The 25323-nt window shown below is 44.7% G+C and overlaps 1 protein-coding gene across 1 annotated transcript in view; it reads left to right on the top strand.

The window, feature by feature from the left end:
- The window catches only part of LOC139177779 (uncharacterized), a 35658-nt gene that overhangs the window by 5095 nt on the left and 5240 nt on the right, over positions 1-25323 (top strand). Inside the window, exons 3-4 of the mRNA XM_070774444.1 lie at positions 16628-16730; positions 16997-17570. Coding sequence (XP_070630545.1) covers positions 16628-16730; positions 16997-17570 — 677 coding nt within the window. The remainder of the gene's footprint in view (positions 1-16627; positions 16731-16996; positions 17571-25323) is intronic.

The following is a 25323-nucleotide window of genomic DNA, read 5'->3' on the forward strand; positions in this document are numbered from 1 at the left end:
ATAAACTTTTCTCTTTTTTTCTTATTCAGATATAATTTACATACCATAAATCCACCACTTTTAAAGTGTAAAATTCAGTGGTTTTCAGTATATTCACAAGGTTGTTCAACCATCACCACTATCTAATTTAAAAACATTTTCATCATCCCCCTGAAGAAATCCTGTGCCCATTAGCAGTCACTCCCCAGTGCTGCCTCTCTTTCACCCCTGGAAATCACAAATCTCAATGGATTTGCCTATCTGGTCATTTAATATAACAAAATCACACAATACATGGCATCTGGCTTCTGGGACAGCATTCTTTTACTTCTTTCAAGGTTCATCCATGTGGTATATGCACCTGCACTTTATTCCTTTTCATGGGAGAAGTATATATCCCTTTGCATGATATTCCATGTTGTGTTTATCTAGTCATCAGTTGATTGACATGTGAGTTGTTCCCACTTTCTGGCTATTATGAATCATGCTGCTATGAACATCTATATACAAATTTTTATATAAATCTTATGTTTTCAGTCTCTGAGGCATACGCCTAGGAGTGGAGTCCCTGGGTCTTATAGCACCCATTTGAGACCATGTTAAACTGTTTTCCACAGTAGTTCTACCATTTTGTGTTCCCACTAGCAGTACATGAGGGTTCCAATTTCCTGCATCCTTGCTAACCGTTTACTGTCTTTTTGATTAGAGCCATGCTCCTGGGTTTGAAGCAGTATCACACTGTTGTAGTGATCTGCCTTTCCCTGACGATTAATGATATTGTCTTTTCATATGTTTACTGGCCATTCGTATATCTTCTATGGAGAAATGCCTCTTCTAATCATTTGCCCAATCTTAAATGGGTTATTTGTCTTTTCATTGTTACATTGTAAGAGCTCTTCATATATTCTGGATACAAGACCCTTATCAGAGCTATGATTAGCAAATATTTTTTCCCATGCTGTGGCTTGTCTTTTAACTTTCTTGATAGTGCCTCAATCCACACAAGTTTTAAATTTTGATTAAGCCCAGTTTATTTTTTTCTTCTTGTGCTTTTGATGTAATATCTAGAAACCACTGCCTAATCAAAAAGATTTATAGCTGTATCTCCTAAGCATTTTATACTTTAGCGCTTATGTTTAGGTTTTGGACCTATTTTGAGCTAATTTTTATAGAAAGAATGGGGAATTTAGGGATCCAAATTCATTCCTTCGCACTTTGAACAAATGGATATCCACTTGTTCTAGCACCATTGTTGAAAAAAAGGATCTTTCTTCATTGAATAGTCTGGACACCTTGACCTTAGGTATATGGGTTTATTTCCGGACTCTCAATTCTAGTCCATTGATCTATACATCTATCCTTTTGCCAGGCCCACATTGCCTTGATTACTGTAGCTTTTGAAATTGGGAAGTGTAAGCCATCCAACTTCATTATTTTTCAAGACTGCTTTGGCTAGACACTATTAGCACTAACTATTTTTTCATTCCAAGTGATAAGTGCATGCTGTTTATCATATTATTCTCTTTACTTTTCTGTATTAAGATTTTTGTACTAACAAAATGGTGACAGCTGAATATATGTGATGAATAAACTACTTAAATGAGTTGGCGAATGTAAACCACTTGGAAGAGTATGTGGCACCCTCTATACTGTTAGGTATTATTGTTATTCTTTTATGTGAAATTTTTAACAAGCATCTTTAAAATTTTTAAATTGTAATATAGTTGATTCACAGTGTAAAGAACATTTTTTTTTTTTTTTTTTGGCCACACCAGGCTGCTTGTGGGATCTTAGTTCCTTGACCAGGGATCAAAGCCAGGCCCACAGCAGTGAAAGTGCCAAGTCTTAACCAGCAGACCACCAGGGAATTCCCTGAGGAAGCATCTTTTGAAGCTAGATTATCAGTGTTCAAACACTGGCCCTGCCACTCCCTAATAGTGTGAACCTGGGCTAGTTATGAAATCCTGCCATATCCTAATCTGTAGAGTGTGGATAATAACCTTAGTCTCATAGGATTGTTGTGAAAATTAAATGAGATACAGATATAATTAAATGATGTATAGAATAGCAGGAGGTTATTGAACCCAGTAGAGCCTAAACTATTATTTGCTTCTTACAATTCTGAAGGGAGTGATCAACTGGTTAAGAAACCTGGAAATCACTCCACATGAAGGATGTGAAGGAAATGGAGCACAAAGCTGTTTTTGAATATCAAAAGCCAAATGTGGAAGAGAATTTCTTTGTACTCTAGAGAGGACCAGGACTCCCGAATTTAAGGAAGCTATCCCAGCTAATCTGCCCCAATCAGCCTTCTGGAGGCTTTCATAATGCTCAGTGGTCATACATACCAGCACTTGCCAATTTGTAATTATAATTACTCTGAGCGACTTCACTTTCACTTTCACTTTCAGGTCTCAGATGGTGCCTTTTCACAGATATTTACAAAGTGTGAAAGTGTTAGTCAGTTGTGTATGACTCGTTGCAACCCCATGTACTGTAGCCCACCAGCTCCTCTGTCCAAGGAATTCTCCAAGCAGAATCCTGGAGTGGGTAGCCACTCCCTTCTCCAGGGGATTTTCCTGACCCAGGGATCAAACTCAGGGCTCCTGCTTTGCAGGTGGATTCTCTACCATCTGAGCCACGAGAGAAGCCCCAATATTTACAAAGTGATCACAATATTTCAGACGCTATATGTGTTAGACCCTGGGGCTTGTGGTTGAGTAAGATGCTGCCCCAGTCTTCCAGAAAGTCACAGTCCAGCTAAAAGCCAATTGGTTAGATTTTGAGGGAGCTAAATTTCTGCCTGATACAACTGACTGCTGTGCCTCCTATTTCCTCCAAAGTTCTTTGTTTTAGAACCAATGCAGCAGCTCCTTCACAGTTAATCACCAGACTCAAAGGCAAAGTTAGCTTCACGCAAGCCATCACTGGCAGTGGTCTCTGGGCCTGGAAATATGTGGCTTTCTGAGCGTGGAGCACCCTCTAGTGTCTGTCCAGGGTAAGGCAGGTCCAATGGGAAACTTCCCAAAGATGCCAATTTACTGCCTGCAGTTCCTTTCCTTAGTTTAGTGCTGCTTATGGCTAAGCTGTCTTCAGGTCTCCGCTGTGAGACAACAACACCGAATATTCAAAAATAATAAATAATACAGTTGCCAATATTTGGGGGCATTTACTATGTCCCAAGCCTGTGTTGTCTTACCTGGTTACTCAGGAGGCAGGTACTACCGCTGCTACTCCTACTTTTACTATTATTTATTATTATTTCTGTTATACAGATGAAGAAACTGAGGCAGGTGAGACGGCCAGCTAGAGGCAGAGCCAGAATTCAACCCAAGCCATCAGACTTCATAACCATGCTTCATTTTTTTGGTTTACTGTCAAAGAGAAGCGATAACCCCAGGCAATCCAAAAATAATTCTAGTCAAATTTCTCCTGTTTACTTGAGAGAATTGTACTTTATGTAAATCCATAAGATTTATGTTGAAACATCAAATATGGAGTGAGAATAAGCCTCTCTTGGGCTCATATTAAAATGGATAGAAAGAAATCATCTAGTCTAGGGTTTTCAAATTGTGAGTCATGGCTCATGGATGAGTGGTGCAAAAAATTTAGTGGACTGTGACCAGCACTTTAAAAACTGAAATACAATAGATCAGTTAAACATTAGACTTCACAAAGACCCAGTACATATTCTCTCTTCCTCTCTCTCCGTGTTACACACATAATATGGATCCACACACACACACTATAAATATACTGCATAACCATACTTCATGTTTCGGTTTACTGTCAAAGAGAAGCAATAACTCCAGGCAAGCCAAAGATAATTCTAGTCAAATTTCTCCTGTTTACTTCAGAGAATTGTACTTTACGTACAATTGTACTTTAGGTACTATATATATATATATATATATATATATAAAATATATACCTACAGGACTGATCAGAAACATTTGGAAACCACTGATCTAGCTATCTTTTCTGCCTGCCCAAGACTATACTCAAATCATTTCATCTAGGTGAAGCTGCCTTTTGTTTTGAGATCCTACTAATGTGGCTTCCGCCTCTTTTCTCTCCTCTTGGTCATTACTTTTCTTTGAGTGACCCATGCTGCCGAGAATGTCATCTCAGGTCTAAATTAAATTCTTCATGCTATACCCATCCCTCTCCCTTTTTTGGAGCCAAGAATTGAGATTTCTTTTTGTGGCAGAAACTATGATTAAAACAGTAAGTTTATTTTAAAAATCTAATTTGCTTATCCCATATTGTGTTTTCCTCTAAACCTCAGAGGTTGGAGTTACACTGAGAAATGATAGACATTAACTAGCCTTAATTTGTATTTGACTTTTGGAGAAGTTAAATGACTTATCTCAGTTCACACAGCTAATAAGAGGAAGACCTAGGATTTGACTCCAGGACAGCAAGCTTTCAACCACTATGTCATGCAAAAGAAATACCACCCCCAACCTAGCACGCAGGGCTGAGATCACAAACATGATGTCTGGGATAAAGAGGAACTGCGTAGACAAGAATGTGTGCTGAGCTGCATTGTAGGAGCTGCTACATGACAGAAATGTTTGAGTTCCAGAGTGTTGGCGGTCCTATGACAATGCATTTGGAGGCGGGTCTTTGGTGTTTGTACTGCTCTGTTACACTGGGAGTAAATGTGTTGTAGTGTGAGACACTGGATTATGTCTCAAAACAACTCTGAAATGCTTATTATTATCCTCACATAGCAAAGGAAGAAACTGAGGTTCAGGTTGGTCCACAGCAAGTGAACAGCTGAGATGCAAATTGGGTAGTAAAATGACCATTAACACTTAACTGCAGTCTCACTACATGACAGCCTCTATGTTAAACTACTTCCATATATTATCTCATGTACTTGCCTCAAAGACTCATCAGCTGAGTTTCCAAGTTAAGGAAAGATTAAGGTGCCTAAGTTAAGACAGTGAGTATAGGCAGAGCCAAGAGTCAAGCTTTGGTCTGTCTGTCTGTCTACAAAGACCTTGCCCTTCACCACTCTAAGCAGAGAATGCCTGACCTTTTCCTGGATCACAGAAACAAAGTGAATTTAAAAATAGAAAAAAAATCACAGCCATAAAAGAGTCAAAATGGTGTAGTGCTTAGTACTCAATAAACATTGGCCCTTATTTCTTCTAGCTATCTATTGCTGCTAAGTTGCTGCTAAGTCGCTTCAGTCGTGTCCGACTCTGTGCAACCCCAGAGACGGAAGCCCACCAGGCTCCCCTGTCCTTGGGATTCTCCAGGCAAGAACACTGGAGTGGGTTTCCATTTCCTTCTCCAATGCATGAAAGTGAAAAGTGAAAGTGAAGACGCTCAGTCTCCAGCTCTTCGTGACCCCATGGACTGTGGCCTATCAGGCTCCTCTGCCCATGGGATTTTCCAGGCAAGAGTACTAGAGTGGGGTCCCATTGCCTTCTAGAGTTACACTATTACAATTGTTGATCATATATTGAACTATACATTTGATCAACTGCTTCAAGTCTAGTCTAGCTGTCTATTGGTACATAGTAAATCATCCACAAACTTGGCATGGTTGTTGATGTCTCCTAGATAAAATGAAAATGGTATCTAGAGGACAGAGCCAAACCTGGTCCTGCAGCAAATCCCTCCTGAAGGAGGGTGACCACCACAGTGCTGGAGGAGGTCATCCCTCCCCCACATCCCCTGGTCACTTGGGCAGCCCCTGAGGATCGGCTGAGTGAACAGTTCGTATGCTTGGAGGATGACAGGGCCACCATCACCCCTGATGAAGTCTGCTTTCTCTCTCTGCCTCCATTCCTCACCAGACACCTCTGATAAAGGATAGGACCTGAGGGTCCACACAATTTGCCAAATGTTGGCAGTTCTCTTAGCAATAAAGGATGTCTCAGCCACCAGTTGGTCCCTTCTGTACATTTTTTCAGACATTAAGGCCATAGTCAGTGGTCTAGCCACTTGGTCCAACCAATGGCAGCAACAACAACTCTTTATTCAAGGTCACCTCTTTTGGGATAAAGAACTCTGGGAATGTTCTGGCTTCACAGATGCCTCAAAACAAATCGAAGTCAGACATGTCATTGTACATACTAGAGCCACAATACAAGGCCTCACCAAGATACTCTTTATCCCCTTCTGAGTTCCTGACAGTGAGAATGACCTAGACGTTCATTTCACTTCTAAAAATACACAGTACTGAACTCTTGGACAAGGCATTCAATAGAACTTTCACCTCCATTACTGGCTTCTGATTGTAAGCCTCATAGAGCACCATAATGACGGATTTAAACAAGTTCAAATTTAATTAAATGAAATGACACATTTTAGTTATGAGTCAAACATTGGGGGTGAATTTAAGAGGGCCCAGGTATGATAATGACTTGGTCATCTTTTCATATGATTATTGGCTCATAATCTGACCAAAAAAGTAATTCTTAATATGTTTGCTGCTAAGTCACTTCAGTCGTGTCCGACTCTGCGACCCTGTAGATGGCAGCCCATCAGGCTTCCCCGTCCCTGGGACTCTCCAGGCAAGAACACTGGAGTGGGTTGCCATTTCCTTCTCCAATGCATGAAAGTGAAAAGTGAAAGTGAAGTCGCTCAGTTGTGTCCGACTCTGGCGACCCCATGACTGCAGCCTACCAGGCTCCTCCATCCATGGGATTTTCCAGGATTCAAATTTCCAAAGTATGTCCTCTGACCAAAACAGAATTAAACCAAAAATCAGCAACAACAGAGATGACAAGTCATCAAAATTTCTGGAAATTAAGCATAACTCACAGATCTTATGAGAAATCACAAAGGAAATTAGAAAATATCTTGACCTGAATGAAATTTAATAGTATAATTTACCATAATGCAGTAGATGTAGCTAAGGCAGTGCTTAAAGGAAAGTAATAGCATTAAATTCTTACCTTGGAAAAGAAGAAAAGTCCTGGACTTCCCTGGTGGTCCTGTGGTTAAGAATCTGCATGTCAATGTAGGGGACACAGATTCAATCCCTGGTCTGGGAAGATCCTACATTCTGGGGAGTAACTAAGCCTGTGCGCCACAACTCCTGAGCCTTACATGCTGCAATTACTGAAGCACTCTCATGCACTAGAGTCTATGCTCCACAACAAGAGAAACCATCACAGTGAAAAGCCTGCACACCACAAGAAAGAGTAAGCCCTGCCCGCTGCGACTGGAGAAAAGCCCACACGCAGTAACGAAGACCCAGCACAGCCAAAAATAAATATACATAAAATAAATATAAATAAATTATAAATTATTTTTAAAAGGAAGAAGAAAGGTCTAACAGCAATACTCTAAACTTGTACCTCAGAAATTAGAAAAAAATAGAAGAACAAATTAAACCCGTAGTAAGCAGAAGGAAATAATAAAGAGTGGAAATCAATGAAAGAAAATGTATAAACTATAGGAGGGCTTCCCAGGTGTTGCTAATGGTAAGGAATCCACTTGTCAGTGCAGGGGATGCAAAAGATTCTGATTCCATCCCTGGGTTGGGAAGATTCCCTAGAGTAGGAAATGGCAACCTGCTCCAGTATTCTTGCCTGAAAAATTCCATGGACAGAGGAGCCTGGCAGGTTACAGTCCATGGGGTCACAGTCAGACATGACTGAGCACACACACACACACATAAACAATAGAGAAAAATCAATGAAACCAAACACTTTTAAAAAAGATTAATGTAACTGATCAACCTCTAGGCAGTAGGCAGACTGGTTAGGAAAAGAAAAAAAAAAAAAAAAAAACCTGAGATGACATAAATTACCATGATTGGAAATGAATGAGGAAACATCTACAGATCCTATAGCCATTCAAAGAACATTAGGGAATATTGTTGTTCAGTTGCTAAGTCGTGTCTGACTCGTTGCAACCCCATGAACTGCAGCACACCAGTCTTCCCTGGTCTTCATTGTCTCCTGGAGTTTGCTCAAATTCATGCCACTGAGTGATGCCATCCAACCATCTCACCCTCTGGGAATATTAGAACCAACTTTATGCCAGTACATTCAACAACATAGAATTCCTTTAAAATTCCCTAAAAGACACAAACTTTCAAAGCTTGCTCAAGAAGGAATATATAACCTGAATAGTCTTCTGTTCATAAAGAAATGGAACTTGTGCTTAAAAAAAAAAAATCCCACAAAGAAAACTACAGGTCTAGATGGCCTCAGTGGTGAATTCTACCAAACATTTTGCACAGAGTATTTACACAATTCTACACAAACTTTTCTAGAAAATACAAGAGGAGGCAATTCTTTCAACTTATTTTATGAGGCCAGCATTACCCTGATACCCAAATGAGAGAAAAAATTTAAAAACTGAATCAGACAAAAACTACAAATCAATAATCTTAGATATAAAAAGGCTTAACATTTAAGCAAATTGAATGCAATAGTAAATAAAAAGGCTGTTATACCAAGATCAAGTGGGGTTCATCCTGAAAATGCAAAGTTAAACATTTGAAAAGTAAATGTAGGGAATTCCTTGGTGGTCCAGTGGTTAGGACTCCAAACTCTCACTGCTGAGGTCCTGGGTTCAATCCCTGGTCTGGGAACTTAAGTCCCACAAACCATACAGTGTGGCGCGTGTGCACGCACACACACACACACCCACCCCGATATAATTCAATTCACTATATCAAAAAACTAAAAAAGATATAGACATAAAAACTACTTAATGAAATTTACCATCCATTCATTACAAAAACTCTCAGCAAACTAAGAACAAAAGGGAAATTCCTCAATTTGATAAGGAGCAACTAAAAAAACTTATAGCTGTCAGTGTACCTAATACTGAAAGAATGAATGCTTCTCCATGAGATCAGGGCAAGACAAGGTTATCTGCTCTCACCACTAACCCTGAATTGTTGGTCCTATGCGGTGAAACAGGCAAGAGAAATAAGAAGCATATAGAGTGGAAACAAAGAAAACTGTCTTTATTCACAGATCATCTATGTTGAAAATCCTAAGAAATCTACTTTAAAGACTCCCAGTATAGCAAATAAGAGATATTAACAAGGTCACAGAATACAAGTGAAATATACACCAACTATATAACCCAGCAATCCCACTCCTAGGGATTTTACTAAGAGAAGTGAAGACATCTATCCACATGAAGATTTGTAGTTAATGTTTATGGCAACTTCGTTTATAACAGTGCCAAACTGGAAACAACCCCAATGTCCAACACTTAGTAAATTGATAAATAAATGTTGTATACCTATAAAAAGGAATAAATACACTCAGTGTCAAAAGGAAACCAATTACCGAAACATATAATATGAAAAAAATCTCAAAGTTAGCATGCTAAATGACAGAAGCTGGACAAAAATACTACTTTCTGAATAATTACACTTAGATGAAAGTCTACAAAAATCAAGTTAATAGTGACAAGATTATAGTTCAACAGTTGCTTGGGGATGGGTGGGAAGCAGACTGACTGCAAAACGATATCAGGAAATTTTTGTGGGGATAGAAATAGTTACAGGACTACAAACATTTATTAAAAATCACTGGATTATAAACTCTAAACCGGTAAAATTTATTATATATAAAGTATACTTCCATAAAGCTGACAGAAAATACTAAAGGAAAAAAAGTCCCACTTTCTATGAACCTGAATCTCTTTAATCCATACAAATACCCTGTTATAAAAACAGCTTCAGATTTATAGAAAATTAGTCTTTAATTAGCCTTATACACTATCTCAAGATCTTTGCACTACTGTCTCTGCTAGGAACACTTTATTTTCCACCAATCCCTGGATTTATTACTAAACCAACACACTAGCGAAGAAGAAACACCAACAGAAAGAGAAAAATCATCTTCCAGGGAAACATAGCCAACTGTTCAGACAGTAGTGATGTTCTCAGAGTGCTATGGTAAAAGGCAAGTAACTTTGACACCGTGTGCCCCTTCATAGGCAAGGTTCCTTATAGATGCAGCCTTGTTCTTCTCCTATGTCTTCTCTTGGAGTTGTACCTGATTTTATTACCCTTTTCATTCGAATCCATTGAAGAATGGATTGATGATTCTTTTGTTTCATGACCAGGAATCACTTGATCCTGAAAGTCTTGTGAAAAGGCATGACGAGGAGCAAATTCAGCCGCACACAGGATGGTGGAGATGAGAAGAGAGTTTCCAGGAACACCCTTGTCTTCTATGCTTCTACTAGATAACTCTTTACCTTTCAGGTCTTAGTTGCAATATCATGTCATTATAAGACAATTTCTGTGAACCTTACAGACAACTTCCATGAATTTCTTCCAAATTCTCTATCATAGAGCCTGGCTTATTCTTTTTTCAAGCACTTTATGTGACTCTGTAATTAAATGTTCACTTCTAAATTTAACATCTATGTTCCCCCTGAATGTAAGTTTCATGAGGTTAAAAATTGTGCCTATTTTTGTTCACAAAAGGCTATTTTTATCATGATAGACAGATAAAAGGCTGAAGATTAATATTTACCCGAAACAAAGAGCTCTCACTAAATGACATGAAATGACATTAGGTTAACGCTTAAGATGAGCTTAGGTTTTAAATAGGCAATTTACAGAAGAGCCAATAATTTCATGAAAAGATGATCAAACCTATTAAAAGCTTGTACTCTCACACCATATGTACAAATAAATCTCAGGTTTATTTAAAAAATAAAGAAAAATAACATTTAGATATTGTGGTAGAAAGAATAATGACCCCTCAAAGATGTCTATACCCTAATTCCTGGAACCTATAAATATGTTATCTCATACAGCAAAAGGACCTCAGAGATATGATTAAGGACCTTGAGGTCCTTGAGGGAAATTATTCCGTATTATCCAGATAGGACCAATCACACAGATCTTGAAAACTGAAGAATCTTTCTTGGTTGAATTAGAGAGATGAAGACCAGAGAAGAAGGGGGGAAAATGTGAACATTAGAAGGACCTGACAGGCCAGTGATGGCTTTGAAGATGAAGAAAGGAGAGAGGCAACGAATGTGGTTGACCTCTAGAAGCTGAGAACATGCCTCCGTAGACAACCAACAAGGAAATGGAGGTCCTGTAGTGCAAGAAGGTAAATTCTGCCAACAACTCAAATGAGCAAGCAAACAGTTTCTCCCTAGAGCCTCCAGAAAGGAATGCAGCATTCACAATGCCTTGATTTCAGCTCGGTGAAACCTGTGTGTGTGTGACTTATGACCTGCTACATATTGTAAGATGACAACTCAGTGAGAAGCTTTTTATGGTAGTAATAGAAAACTAATACAGGTGTCTACATGAACACCTGGTGGAGTGCAGAGAACTCTCTAAATAAAGCCAGATACTTCAACTTCTATTTTTAAAAGATATGCATCTTTGACCTTATTTTTTAAAACATATGAAAAAAATGAATTTGACCATAAATGAAATTGACAATAAATTGGGGAAATAGTTGCAATGCTGATAACTGACAATTTAAAAAAAGTTTTAAAAAAGAAAATACACAAAGAGCACATCCAAATGGTCAATAGATATGAGAAAAGATGGACAGCCTCTCCAATATTCAGTTAAAGCAAATGAAATAAAGGAGATAACTTTTCTCTATCACATTGGCACATATGATAAAGGATAAAAACGCTATTGGTGGAAATGAGAGTTAATGTAGCTTTTAAAGAAAGTTGACTGGTAACGGCTATTGAAATACACATACTCTTTGACCATCTCCTAAAAGCAAGTTGACTGAAAAGTTAAATGTGTGTGTGTGTGTGTGTGTGTGTGTGTGTGTTTGTATCTCATTAAAAGCAGACAAATAAATAAAGAAAAGTTCTGTGTGTGTATTTATGTTTGTAAAAGCAACAGAGAAAAGTATGGAAAAATACAACATTAGTTTGTATTATTATAAACTCCCAATTTACATAATTTGGGGAAAAACAAGTGAAGAATATCTTAAAACACACACATAAACTTTAAAAAAGTACAGTGTTTGACTCATAAATCTGGGTTGAAGAGTAAATATGTTTTTCTGATTGAGGTATAGTTGATTTACAATGCTGTGTTAGTTTCAGGTGTACAGCACAGTGATTCATACACATATATACTTTTTCATATTCTTCTCCATTATAGGTTATTACAAGACATGGAGTATAGTTCCCTGTGCTATATCAGATCAGACCAGTCGCTCAGTCGTGTCCGACTCTTTGCGACCACATGAATCGCAGCATGCCAGGCCTCCACGTCCATCACCAACTCCTGGAGTTCATTCAGACTCACGTCCATCGAGTCAGTGATGCCATCCAGCCATCTCATCCTTTGTTGTCCCCTTCTCCTCCTGCCCCCAATCCCTCCCAGCATCAGAGTCTTTTCCAATGAGTCAACTCTTCGCATGAAGTGGCCAAAGTACTGAAGTTTCAGCTTTATCATCATTCCTTCCAAAGAAATCCCAGGGCTGATCTCCTTCAGAATGGACTGGTTGGATCTCCTTGCAGTCCAAGGGACTCTCAAGAGTCTTCTCCAACACCACAGTTCAAAAGCATCAATTCTTCAGTGCTCAGCCTTCTTCACAGTCCAACTCTCACATCCATACATGACCACAGGAAAAACCATAGCCTTGACTAGACAGACCTTTGTTGGCAAAGTAATGTCTCTGCTTTTGAATATGCTATCTAGGTTGGTCATAACTTTCCTTCCAAGGAGTAAGCATCTTTTAATTTCATGGCTGCAGTCACCATCTGTAGTGATTTTGGAGTCCAGAAACATAAAGTCTGACACTGTTTCCACTGTTTCCCCATCTATTTCCCATGAAGTGGTGGGACCGGATGCCATGATCTTCGTTTTCGGAATGTTGAGCTTTAAGCCAACTTTTTCACTCTCCACTTTCACTTTCATCAAGAGGCTTTTGAGTTCCTCTTCACTTTCTGCCATAAGGGTGGTGTCATCTGCATATCTGAGGTTATTGATATTTCTCCCGGCAATCTTGATTCCAGCTTGTGTTTCTTCCAGTCCAGCGTTTCTCATGATGTACTCTGCATACAAGTTAAATAAACAGGGTGACAATATACAGCCTTGACGTACTCCTTTTCCTATTTGGAACCAGTCTGTTGTTCCATGTTCAGTTCTAACTGTTGCTTCCTGACCTGCATACAAATTTCTCAAGAGGCAGGTCAGGTGGTCTGGTATTCCCATCTCTTTCAGAATTTTCCACAGTTTATTGTGATCCACACAGTCAAAGGCTTTGGCATAGTCAATAAAGCAGAAGTAGATGTTTTTCTGGAACTCTCTTGCTTTTTCTATGATCCAGCGGATGTTGGCAATTTGATCTCTGGTTCCTCTGCCTTTTCTAAAACCAGCTTGAACATCAGGAAGTTCATGGTTCACCTATTGCTGAAGCCTGGCTTGGAGAATTTTGAGCATTACTTTACTAGCATGTGAGATGAGTGCAATTGTGCGGTAGTTTGAGCATTCTTTGGCATTGCCTTTCTTTGGGATTGGAGTGAAAACTGACCTTTTCCAGTCCTGTGGCCACTGCTGAGTTTTCCAAATTTGCTGGCGTATTGAGTGCTATATAGGTCCTTCTTTATCTATTTTATATTGTTTATTTTATATATAGTAGTATGTATCTGTTAAGAGTAGATATATATTTTTATGTTTTATTATGTATTTATTTCTATTTTTGGCCGTGTTGGGTCTTTGCTGTTGCACTCAGGCCTTCTCTAGCTGCAATGCACAGGCTCAGCAGTTGTGGCTCATGGGCTCTAGAGTTATGGTGCATGAGCTTAGTTGCCCCACAACATGTGGAATCTTCCCAGACCAAGGATTGAACCCATGTCCCCTGCAAGTGGATTCTTAACTGCTGGACCACTGGGGAAGTCCAAGAGTAAATATATTTTAAATGAACAGAAGACTGCCCTCTCCTGCCCCTTACTCAGGTAAGGGTTCTCTGCAGGGTCCTGGGGCCTGTTTTCTGACACTTTGTATGATGGCTTCTGGCCTCCTCTCTGTTTTCCCCTCTGGAATGTGTGGCTCCCTGACTACAGGATCTGCCTAAATCGTAGTCATCACTCTACTTCTCAGTGCTTAGCAGTTAATGTTTTCTGAATGAATCTTTTTAAAAAATAAACAAACCTTATTTCAATTATCTGCTGCTGAAAAACAAACCATGGTAAATGTAATGACTTAAACTGATTATTTCTCATGGTTCTGTGGGGGTGCTGAGGGAATCCCTGTGCTTCCTAAGGTGTTGGCTGGAGCTCCATGATGGCTGGCATGTCCAGAATGGCTTTCCTTACATGGTGAGGAGTTCAGAGCTGTTGGCCCTTTGACTTGATTCTCTCTGTGTGAATGAATGAATTCGTTAATGAAAAGACACAGAAACAGATATCCAAACTGCAAATAAACATATGAAAAAGTGCTCAACCTCACTATCTTCAAAGAAATGCACATTAAAATCACCTCTTACCCATTAGAATGAAAGCTATTTAAAATAAAACAAACCAGGAAATAACAAGTGTTGAGGATGTGGAAAAATTAATGTCCCATGCACTGTTGGTGGGAATGTAAAAATGGTGCAGCCCCTATGGAAAACAGTATAGAAGTTCCTCAAAAAATTATAAATAGAACTATCCAGCAATCCCATTTCTGAGTATATACACAAGAGAATTGAAAAGTAGGATCTTAAAGAGGGATTTGCACACATGTTCATGTCAGCATTAATTGCAATAGTGGAAAGATAAAAGAAACCCAGATGTCCATCAACAGATGAATGAGTAAAGAAAATGTGGTATCTACATACAATGGGATATTACTCAGCTTTAAAAACTAAGGAAATCCCGTCACATGTCACAACACAGATGAACCCTGAAGATATTAAATGAGGCAGTCATAAAAAAACAAATACTGTATGTATGACTCTACGTACGTGAGCTATCTAAAGAACTCAAACTCATAGAAACAGAAAGTAGGATGGTGGAAGGGGAGCTGTTGATCAGTGGATATTTTATGTTATAAATTTTATAAAAGTTATTTATTCTACCACTTTGTAAAAATGCATGCACGCACATACATACATCGCAACATCATTATATATCCCCGTAATAACTAAAACGAACAATACAGATAATGCCAAGTATTGGAAGGGATATGGATCTCTCATACATTGCTGGTGGCTGTATACATTAGTTAACCACTTTGGAAAACTGTCAGTTTCTATCGAAGATAAACATACCCCTTCCCGATGACCCAGCATTTCCACTCCTGAGTCTCTTAACTGTAAGTGTCCATCAAAAAACACATGGACACAAATGCTCATATTCGTAGTGGCTTTTTTATAGTACTGGAAACAACTGAAATGTCCACAAAGAAAAGAATAAATAAATATATTGGTATATATTCAAACAATGGAATATGGCATTAAGTAGAATAAGGCAATAAAAAAGAATGAGCTACTGTAACACAGTGACATGGATAAATCTCACACACATAATATTAAGCAGATGAAGCCAAACATGAAAAATTACATATCATGACTTCATATATATGAAGTTCAAGGACAGACAAAACTTATCTAAGGTGATAGAAGACGGAATTATGGTTCCTTCTGAGGGTTATTGACTACAATGTTATAAGGGAAGGTTGAAAATATCTTGATTTAGGTACACGCATACATACCCAAAAATACATGGAGCCACACACTTAACATTAGCAATTTTGCTGCATTATCAATAAAAGTACAGAAAAATAAACTCATTCACTAAGCAAACTTAAATGTTGTCATTTCTATATGCATATTTAAGTGGCTTCAGAATAAAATCATCATTTGCATGCCTTTTCAGTGTAAGCTAACCAGAACCTGTGAACCAGTGGAAAGGCAGAGGCAAAACAATTCCTCTCACCTGCTCCCCCATTTTACAGGGAAACAAACTGAATAAAAAGTGGGGTGGGTGGCCAGGGCTTAAGTTAGTGGCAGAGGCCAGGCCTAGAACTCAGATCTGAGACACATCATACCCGCCCCCCGCCACCAACCATCTGCAGAACAGGCTGGATTCTGACTGGTTCCCCAGCCTCATGCTTCCCTGGTGGTTCAGAGGGTAAAGAATCTGCTTGTAATGCAGGAGACCAGGGTTCAATCCCTGGATTGGGAAGATCCCCCGGAGAAGGGAATGGCAAGCCATTCCAGTACTTTTGCCTGGAGAATTTCACAGACAGAGAAGGCTGGCAGGCTACAGTCCGTGGGGTCACAGAGTCAGACATGACTGAGCGACTAACGCTAACTAACCAGCCTCATGCTGGCTGTGGAGGAAGGCTTAGTCTGAGGCCTGGCAAACAGGGCAGTTCCTGGAGACCAACCAATTGGGAGTTAGGAAGGTTAGAACTCAAATTGTGTCAGTTTTCACAGATAATAGGTTAAGTTGAAACCTCTATTGGGGTCTGATAGAAAAATAAAAAGCGCCTGTGGTTTCAGGAAGGCGCTTCAGCAACCCGAAAGAACTAAACACAAAGGAGTCCTAAGGGCTGGTATGGAAAGTGAAACTTAGGAGCTCTTTCTTTGACCTTGGCCAAGGTCGTTCCCTCTGGCCTCGCCTGTCCTGTTCATTCAATGGGGGAAGGTCCCATTTAAGGCCCAGGGAACTGAAGAAAGAAGGCAGGTAGAAGGGCAGCGCTCAGTCTGGTGCAGACCCCCAGGCGGTCTGAGCCCCAGGCCGGCGACGCCGCAGGAGGGGAGCGCGGGAAGTCGCCCCGGGTGCCTCACCAGCGAGAGAAGGGCTGCAACCTGGCGAGGGACTGGGTGAGGTGGGGGTGGGGTCGGAGGAGGGGTCCTCCGCCTGTGTCTGTCGCCTCCTGCCGAGGTCAGGGCGCCCCCTCCTCTTCTCAGACTCCTCCGGCCTCGCCCCTCCCGCTCACATTCCCAACTCCTGAAGACAACTTGTCGCTCACTTCAGAAGCCCGGGGCTCCTTTCTGTCCCCCCGACTCTGCTTTCTCCCACTTCTTTTGTCTATTTCTGCATCTGACCGCTTTTCTGGGAAGCTTTCCTCGAATTCTCTTCCCTATAGTCTGTAATACGCTCCCCACCCCACCCCCACCTCGCCTTTGCCTCCCTCTCTATCTCTCTCCACACACACACACACACACACACACACACACTCACGCACACACACTCTCACACCCTCTTTTCTCTGCCGGCCATCTCGGCGCCTTTCCTCTGCGGCCCTGCCCTTCCAGAAGCAGGCAAGGCCCATTCTGGGAACCGCCGCGCTGCGATCCGACGGCGCCCCAGGGAGGGGCAGGTGAGACCGGCGGGAACCCGGCCAGGGCGGACGCGGAGGAAGGTGGCACCCGCGCGGACCCGCGGCTCCGGCCCCGTCCTCGCCCCCCACCCGCAACGCTCGCTGGCGCCAGGGGAACCAGGGCGCACGGGTCCCTTCGCGCCCCCGCGCCGTCGGCGCCGCCGCCCCAGACCTAGACTCTGCTCCCAGCGGCCTCCCAGGGCGGGGAACGGGGCGGCGACCGGCAGCAGCCTCACCCCAGGCCCCGGCACCGTCACCTCCGTCCCCAGGCTCGGTCGTGCCCACGTCCCGGGTTCCTGCAGTCCTGGAAAACTCGCGGAGGACAGCGCGGTCCGGAGAGGTAGGTAGACACTCCCCTCCTCCCACTGGCCGCCGGGGGCCGGGACCACGCAGCTCCGAGCGGCGGCGCAAAGAGCTCTCTGGGGATGGGCAGCACCCCCAACCCCGGCCGCACTTCGAGCGCCGAGAGGCCGCGGCGGGGGTAGATTACCGGGGCACCAGCTCACCTTGAGCTCTGGGCCGATCCAGCCTCCCGGGTGGGGTCTGGGGCGTACCCACAACGCCTGCTCCCCAACCCCCGCTGGCTTCCACCGGACTCGCTCTCCAGGCGAAGGTGTGTGTAAGGGGGCAGAGAATCACCTCCCATCCTTCCCGCGCGCCGCTGGCTCCCGCTGCCGGGTGCTGAGGGCAGCCTTGGGCCCTCTCCGCGGGGTCTCCCGGTTCAGAGTCCCGGATACCAAGAGGAGAGAGACAGAGTCAGGGACCCGCAGCCCCCACCGATCTTGTGGGTGGGGGTCGCTTGGAAAGGGACAGTGGTTATTCTTTCTCCACAGAAATTAGAAATTGGCCTGAAACGCTGCTTTCGGATGGGAGCCTCCAGGCCCCCAAGATGCACACTCAGCTCTCACTCCAGCAGCCCCCTAGAAGGGATGAAGGGAGAATGTTTGGGGAGAGTCTTGCTTCAGACTCTCTTTCCACGTAGGGAGGGGACCAAGATTTCGTTGCCCTCCGGACTGTGCGGAGGCTCCCAGGGCCTTCTGCCTGGGAGAGCCTGTATCTGAATCTGAAGGGATGCCAGGCGCCGCCATCTTACTAGAAATTCACACTCACAAAATGATGCGTGTGTATTTTTGTCCAGGGGCTTGTTGTTTATGGGAGGGGGCAGAAGTCAGAGAAGGTATCTCAATCTGTGTGGACTGGGCCAATACAAAATTACTGGCCTCTGAAAAAGGCATGTAGAGAGAAGCAGGCATAAAGGGGCTGCATGGTGGGTATTTCAAGGTCTTCTAGGAATTGGTAACTCTTAGGAGTCAGAGAGCAATCCTGGGTCAGGGCAGCTGTGCCTCTCAGAGTCTTAAGCTGTCCTGTAAAGGTTGAGGATAGAGGATTCATGAAAACATGCAAAAGAGACAGGAAATAATGTTTTCCCAACTGTGCTCAGCAATAAAGGTAGCAGACAGGAAATTCATATTTTCACCTATATACATTCCCCTTAAAAAAAAGAATGGTACACAGTATTTCTCATATTCCATGTATGTTAAATGTGGAAACATATGACACAGAATCGTACTTTCTAGTGTTAATAGAAGCACAAAGACCCATAATGGTGAGGAGTTGTTCCCTTAGAGAAAGTCCGGATTCTTGGAGGAAGGGAGTTTGGTGGAAACTCCTTTATAACACTATAGTCAGTAGGGAGTTCAGGGCTTTTCCTGATAAGACCTGTCCTCTAAATCCCCCTTTGGAGCTGCAGCTCCTCCATTTCCCTAGACTCTGGAGCACTTGGCTCCAAGTCCAGAGAGCCCTCCTCACTCCCCCAGCCTAGAAAAATGAAGCCTCTTTCTACTATCAATCATATCGCCCTGGGCTCCCAGGGAGGCAGTTGCTCTTAGCCATCTGCCAGGGTTTAGAGCCACTACCTCTATACACACATACCCCACAAACAAGCAGTGTGCCCCAGAGGAAATGCAAGGAAAGCCTTTACTAGACCCCAGGCAAGGCACCACAGGAGACCTTGGAGACCCTTAAGAGCCCCACACTCCTCCACACTGCAGTTGAGGAGACCCAGACCCCTACCGGTACCATCCCCAGAGGATGGTTCTGCCTTCTCACTGCCTCAGAGGCACTGACCCCACGGCTCAGTCAGCTGAGAACTTAAGTCTCTCACCCACCCTGCCTCCAGCTTCTCTTTCTGGCCTGATTAAAACAAGCATCAGACTTCTGATGCTGTGGGATTAGAAAGAGAAGTTGATTGTTTTAATCTGTTGGAATCTCTCCCTCATTTTCTCCTCCCTCATCACTCTCTTACTCTTGGGTTTTGTCTTTTTCTTCTCAAACATAGAAAGACAGAGGAATCCATAGGTTTTCTGAACTCAGAGGGACTATTTGACCCATCCAGGCAGCACCCAGAACTGATCTGAAGCACCGAGTCCTCATAGGAGACCCAGCCCTGCAATGCTTTAGAGGTTAATTTGATTCCTCAATGCCCCTCATCCCAAGATCCAAAAGCACCATCTTCCTTAAGAGGAGCTAAGGATTTGGGGCTTCTGCAGTTTTCAAAAAATAGGAAGAAGAAGAAAAATTGCTGTAGTTATTCAGGTGGCCAGGTGTGGAGGGAGCAGACCTGGGCTCACAGAGAAATGAGCCCTCAGAGCTGACAGGGTTGAGGGGCCAAGCCTGACACAGACAGAGACTTGGTGGGGCAGGTTTGACCCCTGACCCAGCCGGCAGGGGATGCTGGACTGTTTACCAGGTGGAGGTGAGATCAGGGGACAGGTTCTTCTCCTGCTTTACTGCCCTAAGGGCTCCAGAGCTCCCAAATCAAGAATAACTGAAAGGAAAACATCCAGATTTGTAATCTGCTTAGGCACCCCGACCTGTCCTGAAAGCAGTGAAGAAAATCTGCCGCCATGGCTGACTGGCAAATTTACACGCTCCGTTTTGGCAATATGTGGACGGGTGTCCAGAGCTCATTGTCTAGGACACTAGACGGCAGGTGGGGCCTCTGGCCTCCTTTCCCCGTGCCACCCCCAGCTGCTGCTTCTCCTCCCAGAGCTTCTCAGGAGATGATGAAGGCTTTCTTGCAGAGCCATGAAATCCCACAATTTCAGGGGATTTCAGAGTCCTTGACCATCAGGTTAACAACTCCTGTTTGGAGTCATCAGAGAACTTAGTATCTGGAAAATTCTGAGACCAAATATGGTCAGTTAGGTCTTCACTTTTTTCTATTTAGATGATAACTGGGTGCTTACCAGGTCCATCCACCTCCTGTCAAAGTACCCAGGTTAGTGCTCCTCTCTCACCGCTGTCTGTAAGGAGTAGGACGAAGAGCAGTGGGGCTTTCTTAGGAAGATGCCAAAGTGGCTGCCCTCAGCCCACTCTCCATTCTTTCTCCTTCTGTCCCCACCTCAGCCCTAGTTATAGGAAAACAGCCTCTACCTTGCAGGGGTAATTAAGGCCAAAGCGCCCCCACCCCATCCCATCTTGGGGCGGCTCTGAGTCACCCCCTTTTCATTCCGGGCTACTGTGCAAGGCTGTCTCGGCAGGAGTGGAGGTGAGGGCTTAATCCCAAATTAACTGGATAGTAATGAGTAACAATAATGAGAAAAATAACCATGAACTCCTGAGCCTCTACCATCCCGGAAAGTTCCTCCTTAATCTACGGCGGAAGCCCCCGCCCCATTGGACTCGAAAGGACTGGTCAGAATGCCCGAAACTCTTCTGGAGCGAGGGGTCAATATCCAGGGACCCTGTCCTTTGAAACAATAAAAAGGAAGAGGGTCCAAATTTCTACTTGTTAAACCTCTTACCTCTTCATCAGTCCGTTAGCTCCTTGGCCCCGGTGAGCCGGGATCCTGAGCTCTGATGTGAACCAGGGGGAATGAGGCTCCACAAGTTGCCGCGGCTCCAGGGAGAGAGTGCTCACTGCAGTGGGACCACGTCTCCTGGGGACTGGGGTGGCTGGAGAAGTCGTGGCGGAAGGATTTGCCTCCGTTACGCACCTAGATCCCGACTCCGGACGTATTTGGGATTGTGCGGAACACACCAAGTCCTAGCTAGGCTCCCTGGCGCTGGGCCAGCGCGGCGGCCCCCGACGGCGCGCATCCTGCGGTGCTCGGCTGGGGATCAGCACTTTCGCCTCCCGGCTGCGCGCGGGGTGGAGCTCTCAGTGCCGGGCGCTGGCCTGGTTGTGGGCAGGAGGGCAGGAAGGTCGCCAGGCCGGGAGGCGGCCGAGCCGGAGCCGCAGAGTTGGCGTCCGGAGGAGGGTCAGGGGCACCTCGGGATTCCGCGCGCCTCCAGCCGCATCGCCGACCGCCCATCCGCAGGTTGGCGCCGCTGGGGTGGGATCTGGAATCTTGGGAGGGTCTAGCACCGAGCCTCGGCCCTCTGGAGACGGGAGCCTGGCTGAAGGATTAGAAATGAGGCTTTCAAACCCGGCAGAAGCGTCCGGAAATAGCATTTTCGGAGCGAAGGGAGGTCGCAATTACAAGGTGACCCCCTCTTCCCCGGGACGCCGCAACGCCAAGGGCCTGTAGGTGCACAACCTCCGCGGTCTAAGGAGAGGAGACGCGGTGGGATGGGGGCTCCGTCCAGCCTCCGTCTCAGGGAGCGACTCGCCCTGGAGGCTGGGGCGGGGCGCCCTTTCCGAGGGAGAGGGGTGTTCTCGCTCTCCTGCTCCAAGGGGGCGTGGGTCCTAATCTCTGGGTCCCCGCGCTCAGCCGCCCCTCAGGAACAGTCCATTTGCTCCCTCCCGGCCGCCCGTGCCACTTGCCCCCACTTCCTGGCCCGGGATTTCCCCTCCCCTGCCCTTCCTCACCACAACTAATAAACGAACTGGCGAAACCTGCCGGGTCCCAGCGGAGGGGCACCTCTCTCCTCTCGAGTCGGCTGATTAATTAATCAGAGCCTTAAGGAGATCTAGGAGTTGTAAGAGGCGGTTTAGAACGAGGGGCCGCTCATTAACCTCCCTGTAAAGCTGGGAGGAAGACGCGCCCGGCCGCCTCCGAGGCCCCTCTGGGTCCTTCTCAGCACGCGGGTTTCGGCCTCTCCACCTGCGCGCCGCGCTCCAGCTCCCGCTTTCCTGCCCGTCTGCTTCACTTCACTCTTTGTGAGTCTCCATCTTCTCTCTGGCCCTTCCCTGATGGCTCAGACAGTAAGAAATCCGCCTGCAATACAGGAGACGAGGCCCCTTTCTTTGTGTCTGCTTCTGTCTACCTGTCCTGCTGAATCTCGCGCCCTTCTCCGCGTCCAGCCTGCACCAAGAGAACTTTAAGGTCATGGCGAGTGGCCCCGGCTAGCCGCTGGCGGGCTCAGACGGGGCACTATAGGCCTGGCTGAAGCTGAGGGAGCTGGAGATCCGGCAATATTCCCCTCCCGGACCCCATCCCTCCAAGAGGAGGGCGTTTGTGAAGGGAAAACAGATCCTGAAACTTTCTGCCCTCTTTCGGTATGGACAAGGCAGCAAATGGTTGAAGATCCAGGCTCCAGAGGAGTACAGCTCCATTTCATTTTTATTATAGACACACAGACCTTGCACATCCTTCTACGTGGGCAAGGGAGCACACAAGAGGTGGGGACTGGGTGTTGTGGGCTGCCTGTCTCAGTCCTGGGGTTCTCAACCCCTGTGAACAGGTACCTCTTGTGGAAGGCTATCCATGTGACCTTGGTACACACAATTGTTTGTCGGCTCCTTTAATTTATTTTGTCAGATACTCAAGTCTATTTCACTGCCTCCCTCAGCATCCTATTTGTGGTACTTGTATGTGAATAGTGAAGGAAATGGCAAGCCACTCCAGTACTCTTGCCTGAAAAATCCCATGGACAGAGGAGCCCGGTGGGCTAAAGTCCAGTGGATCGAGAAGAGTTGGACATGACTGAGCGATTTAGCACAAGCACAAGTGAATAAAAAGTTCCTAGCATTTTGGGAATTAGTTGCCCATACTTTAAAATCTAATTAAAAAAAAAAAAAAGCTGTTGCTTTCCTTGTCCCCACAGGGAAAAAACGAACCAACACAGTACTCACCAAACCCCACAATTTCAGAGGGTTTCAGACCCTTTGGACCCCAGGTTATGAACTCCTATTTAGATCAGTTAAAGAAGCTAGTGTCTGGAAAATACTGAGACCAAATACGGTCAGCTAACTCAGATCTTCGCTTCCCGCTGTGGCTGCCAGGCCAGCCTTCACCATTAAGAACACCGATGCCGCAGTGCTTCTCTCCCCACCACTACTGGCGGGGTCTGGGTTCCCAGTATAGCTGGTCTTTCTTCCCTCGCTGGATCTGTATGCTTGAGAAAGTGTGGAGAAACTTTGGTGGGGTGCTGGGGCAAAGCAGATCTTGGACCCCCCCAAGAGTGGGACCAACTGCTTGAGCGATACCAGGCTTGAGCAGCCTCCCAGGAAATAAGAAACATGCTGGAACTCCTGGGAAGGGAAGGCTGTTTGACAACAACCCCCTAGATAATGCTGTCTGTGAGCCCAGCAAATGTTCTTTTGTGTCCCTTACTGATCTACCTATTCAGTTTTGTTGGATATCCCAACTCTTTGTGGGGCTAGAGACAGCCAAGGTTAGAAGACCGAGAAGGCCGAGAAGGCCGGGGCTAGTGGGGAGTGGAGAGGAGGCGGTGGTGGATACTAGACACTGAGCTAAAAGGGGAAGACATTTGCTCCCAAATACTTTTGTAACCCTTAGTAGGAGCCAAGCAGCAGGTGGTCCCTGACAAGCCTCAGAGACCTCCTAGTTTCATCTAAACTCACTGGATGTTTGAGACTTGTTTAGACTTTATTCTTTCTCTCCAGTCTACTAATAGTAAAAGCTTCCTGGCCTTCTCTTCACTCCTTTCAGTTGACCAAACCATACCTCCCAGAAGAAAAATCAGGTTTCTTTGGGGTCTGGGAGGTGAAGAAACTTCCTTCTTCTTGGATGATGTTCAGACAAATTAAGGCAACTGGAAATTATTACCTTTATTGCACCCTCCCGCTACACACACATTCCACCCCTCAACTGCCTACACATTTCAAGCAAATGTGACTGGGGGCAGGACAGATTCCCAACCCACTCCTGGTTGCCCCTCTCTGAGGGGCACAACCACCACCTACCAGCCAAAGCAGTTCTGGGCTGGAACAAGAAGCCACTGGTTGGCTAATAGTATTCAGACCCCTGCCTGAAAATAAAAGAAAAAATAAACCATTTTCTGCTTGGGACAACTTAAACTGAATAATTCTGGCTGTGAACACCTGACCTAAATGCTTTTAATCAGAGCAGAAGAAATATATGCCTGTTTGTTCTCTCCTTTACTAATTAAAAAAGCTAATTGGTGTTCTTAAAAACTTCCGACTGAGGGTCAGGAGCCTGTAGTCATCTCTCCTCCCCTCTTCATGCCCCTCTGCCCCACCCCTCCCCCCACAAGGCCATCCCCACCGTGGAGTTGGCCTCTTTCTGACAGACAATGGGAGGGGGATGCCCAGACCATCTGGCTCCTCCCCTGCATGGGGACTTTGGCTCTGAAAAGGCAATGCTGTCATTGGCCAGAAGTTCTTGCCCAGCAGGGTTATCCCCCTTCCCAGGCCTCTGGACTAGTTTCTGGGAGCAGAGACTTCTGGATGGCTGCAAATCAACAAGGCTAACTGGTGGGGGGCAACTCCCACTGGAGCCCCAGAGCTCAGCCAGCGCTGGGCACACAGTGGGCACTCATGAAATGTTTGTTGAACATGGAATGAAAGTTCCCACCAGGCAAATGTCTGTGGCTTGTCTGGGGAGCCTCTGAGGCTGGTTCATCAGGGAGCTCCAAGGCCTCATAGCTGCCCAGGAAACAAGCAAGACCTGGTTTTTCTCAAGCATTTCTCAGATGTTCTGTTTTAATTTCAGCTTTCTGGGGCCTCTGTTTCTTTTCTACCCGTTCTCTAGGGCAGGCTCTTGCTCACTGCAGCAATGGGAAAAGGCTCATTGAGAAGTCAGATTAGAATATGCCAAAAAAAAAAAAAAAGAATATGCCACCACTCCCCAGACCTTTCCCCCACCAGATCCAGATACTTCAGGCTAAAGAGAGTTTGAACCTGAAATGAGCCAGATAATTGCCCCAATTCTCTGTTCCTTATT

Source organism: Bos indicus, chromosome 19 (genome assembly GCF_029378745.1).
Source record: "Bos indicus isolate NIAB-ARS_2022 breed Sahiwal x Tharparkar chromosome 19, NIAB-ARS_B.indTharparkar_mat_pri_1.0, whole genome shotgun sequence".
NCBI lineage: Eukaryota > Metazoa > Chordata > Mammalia > Artiodactyla > Bovidae > Bos > Bos indicus.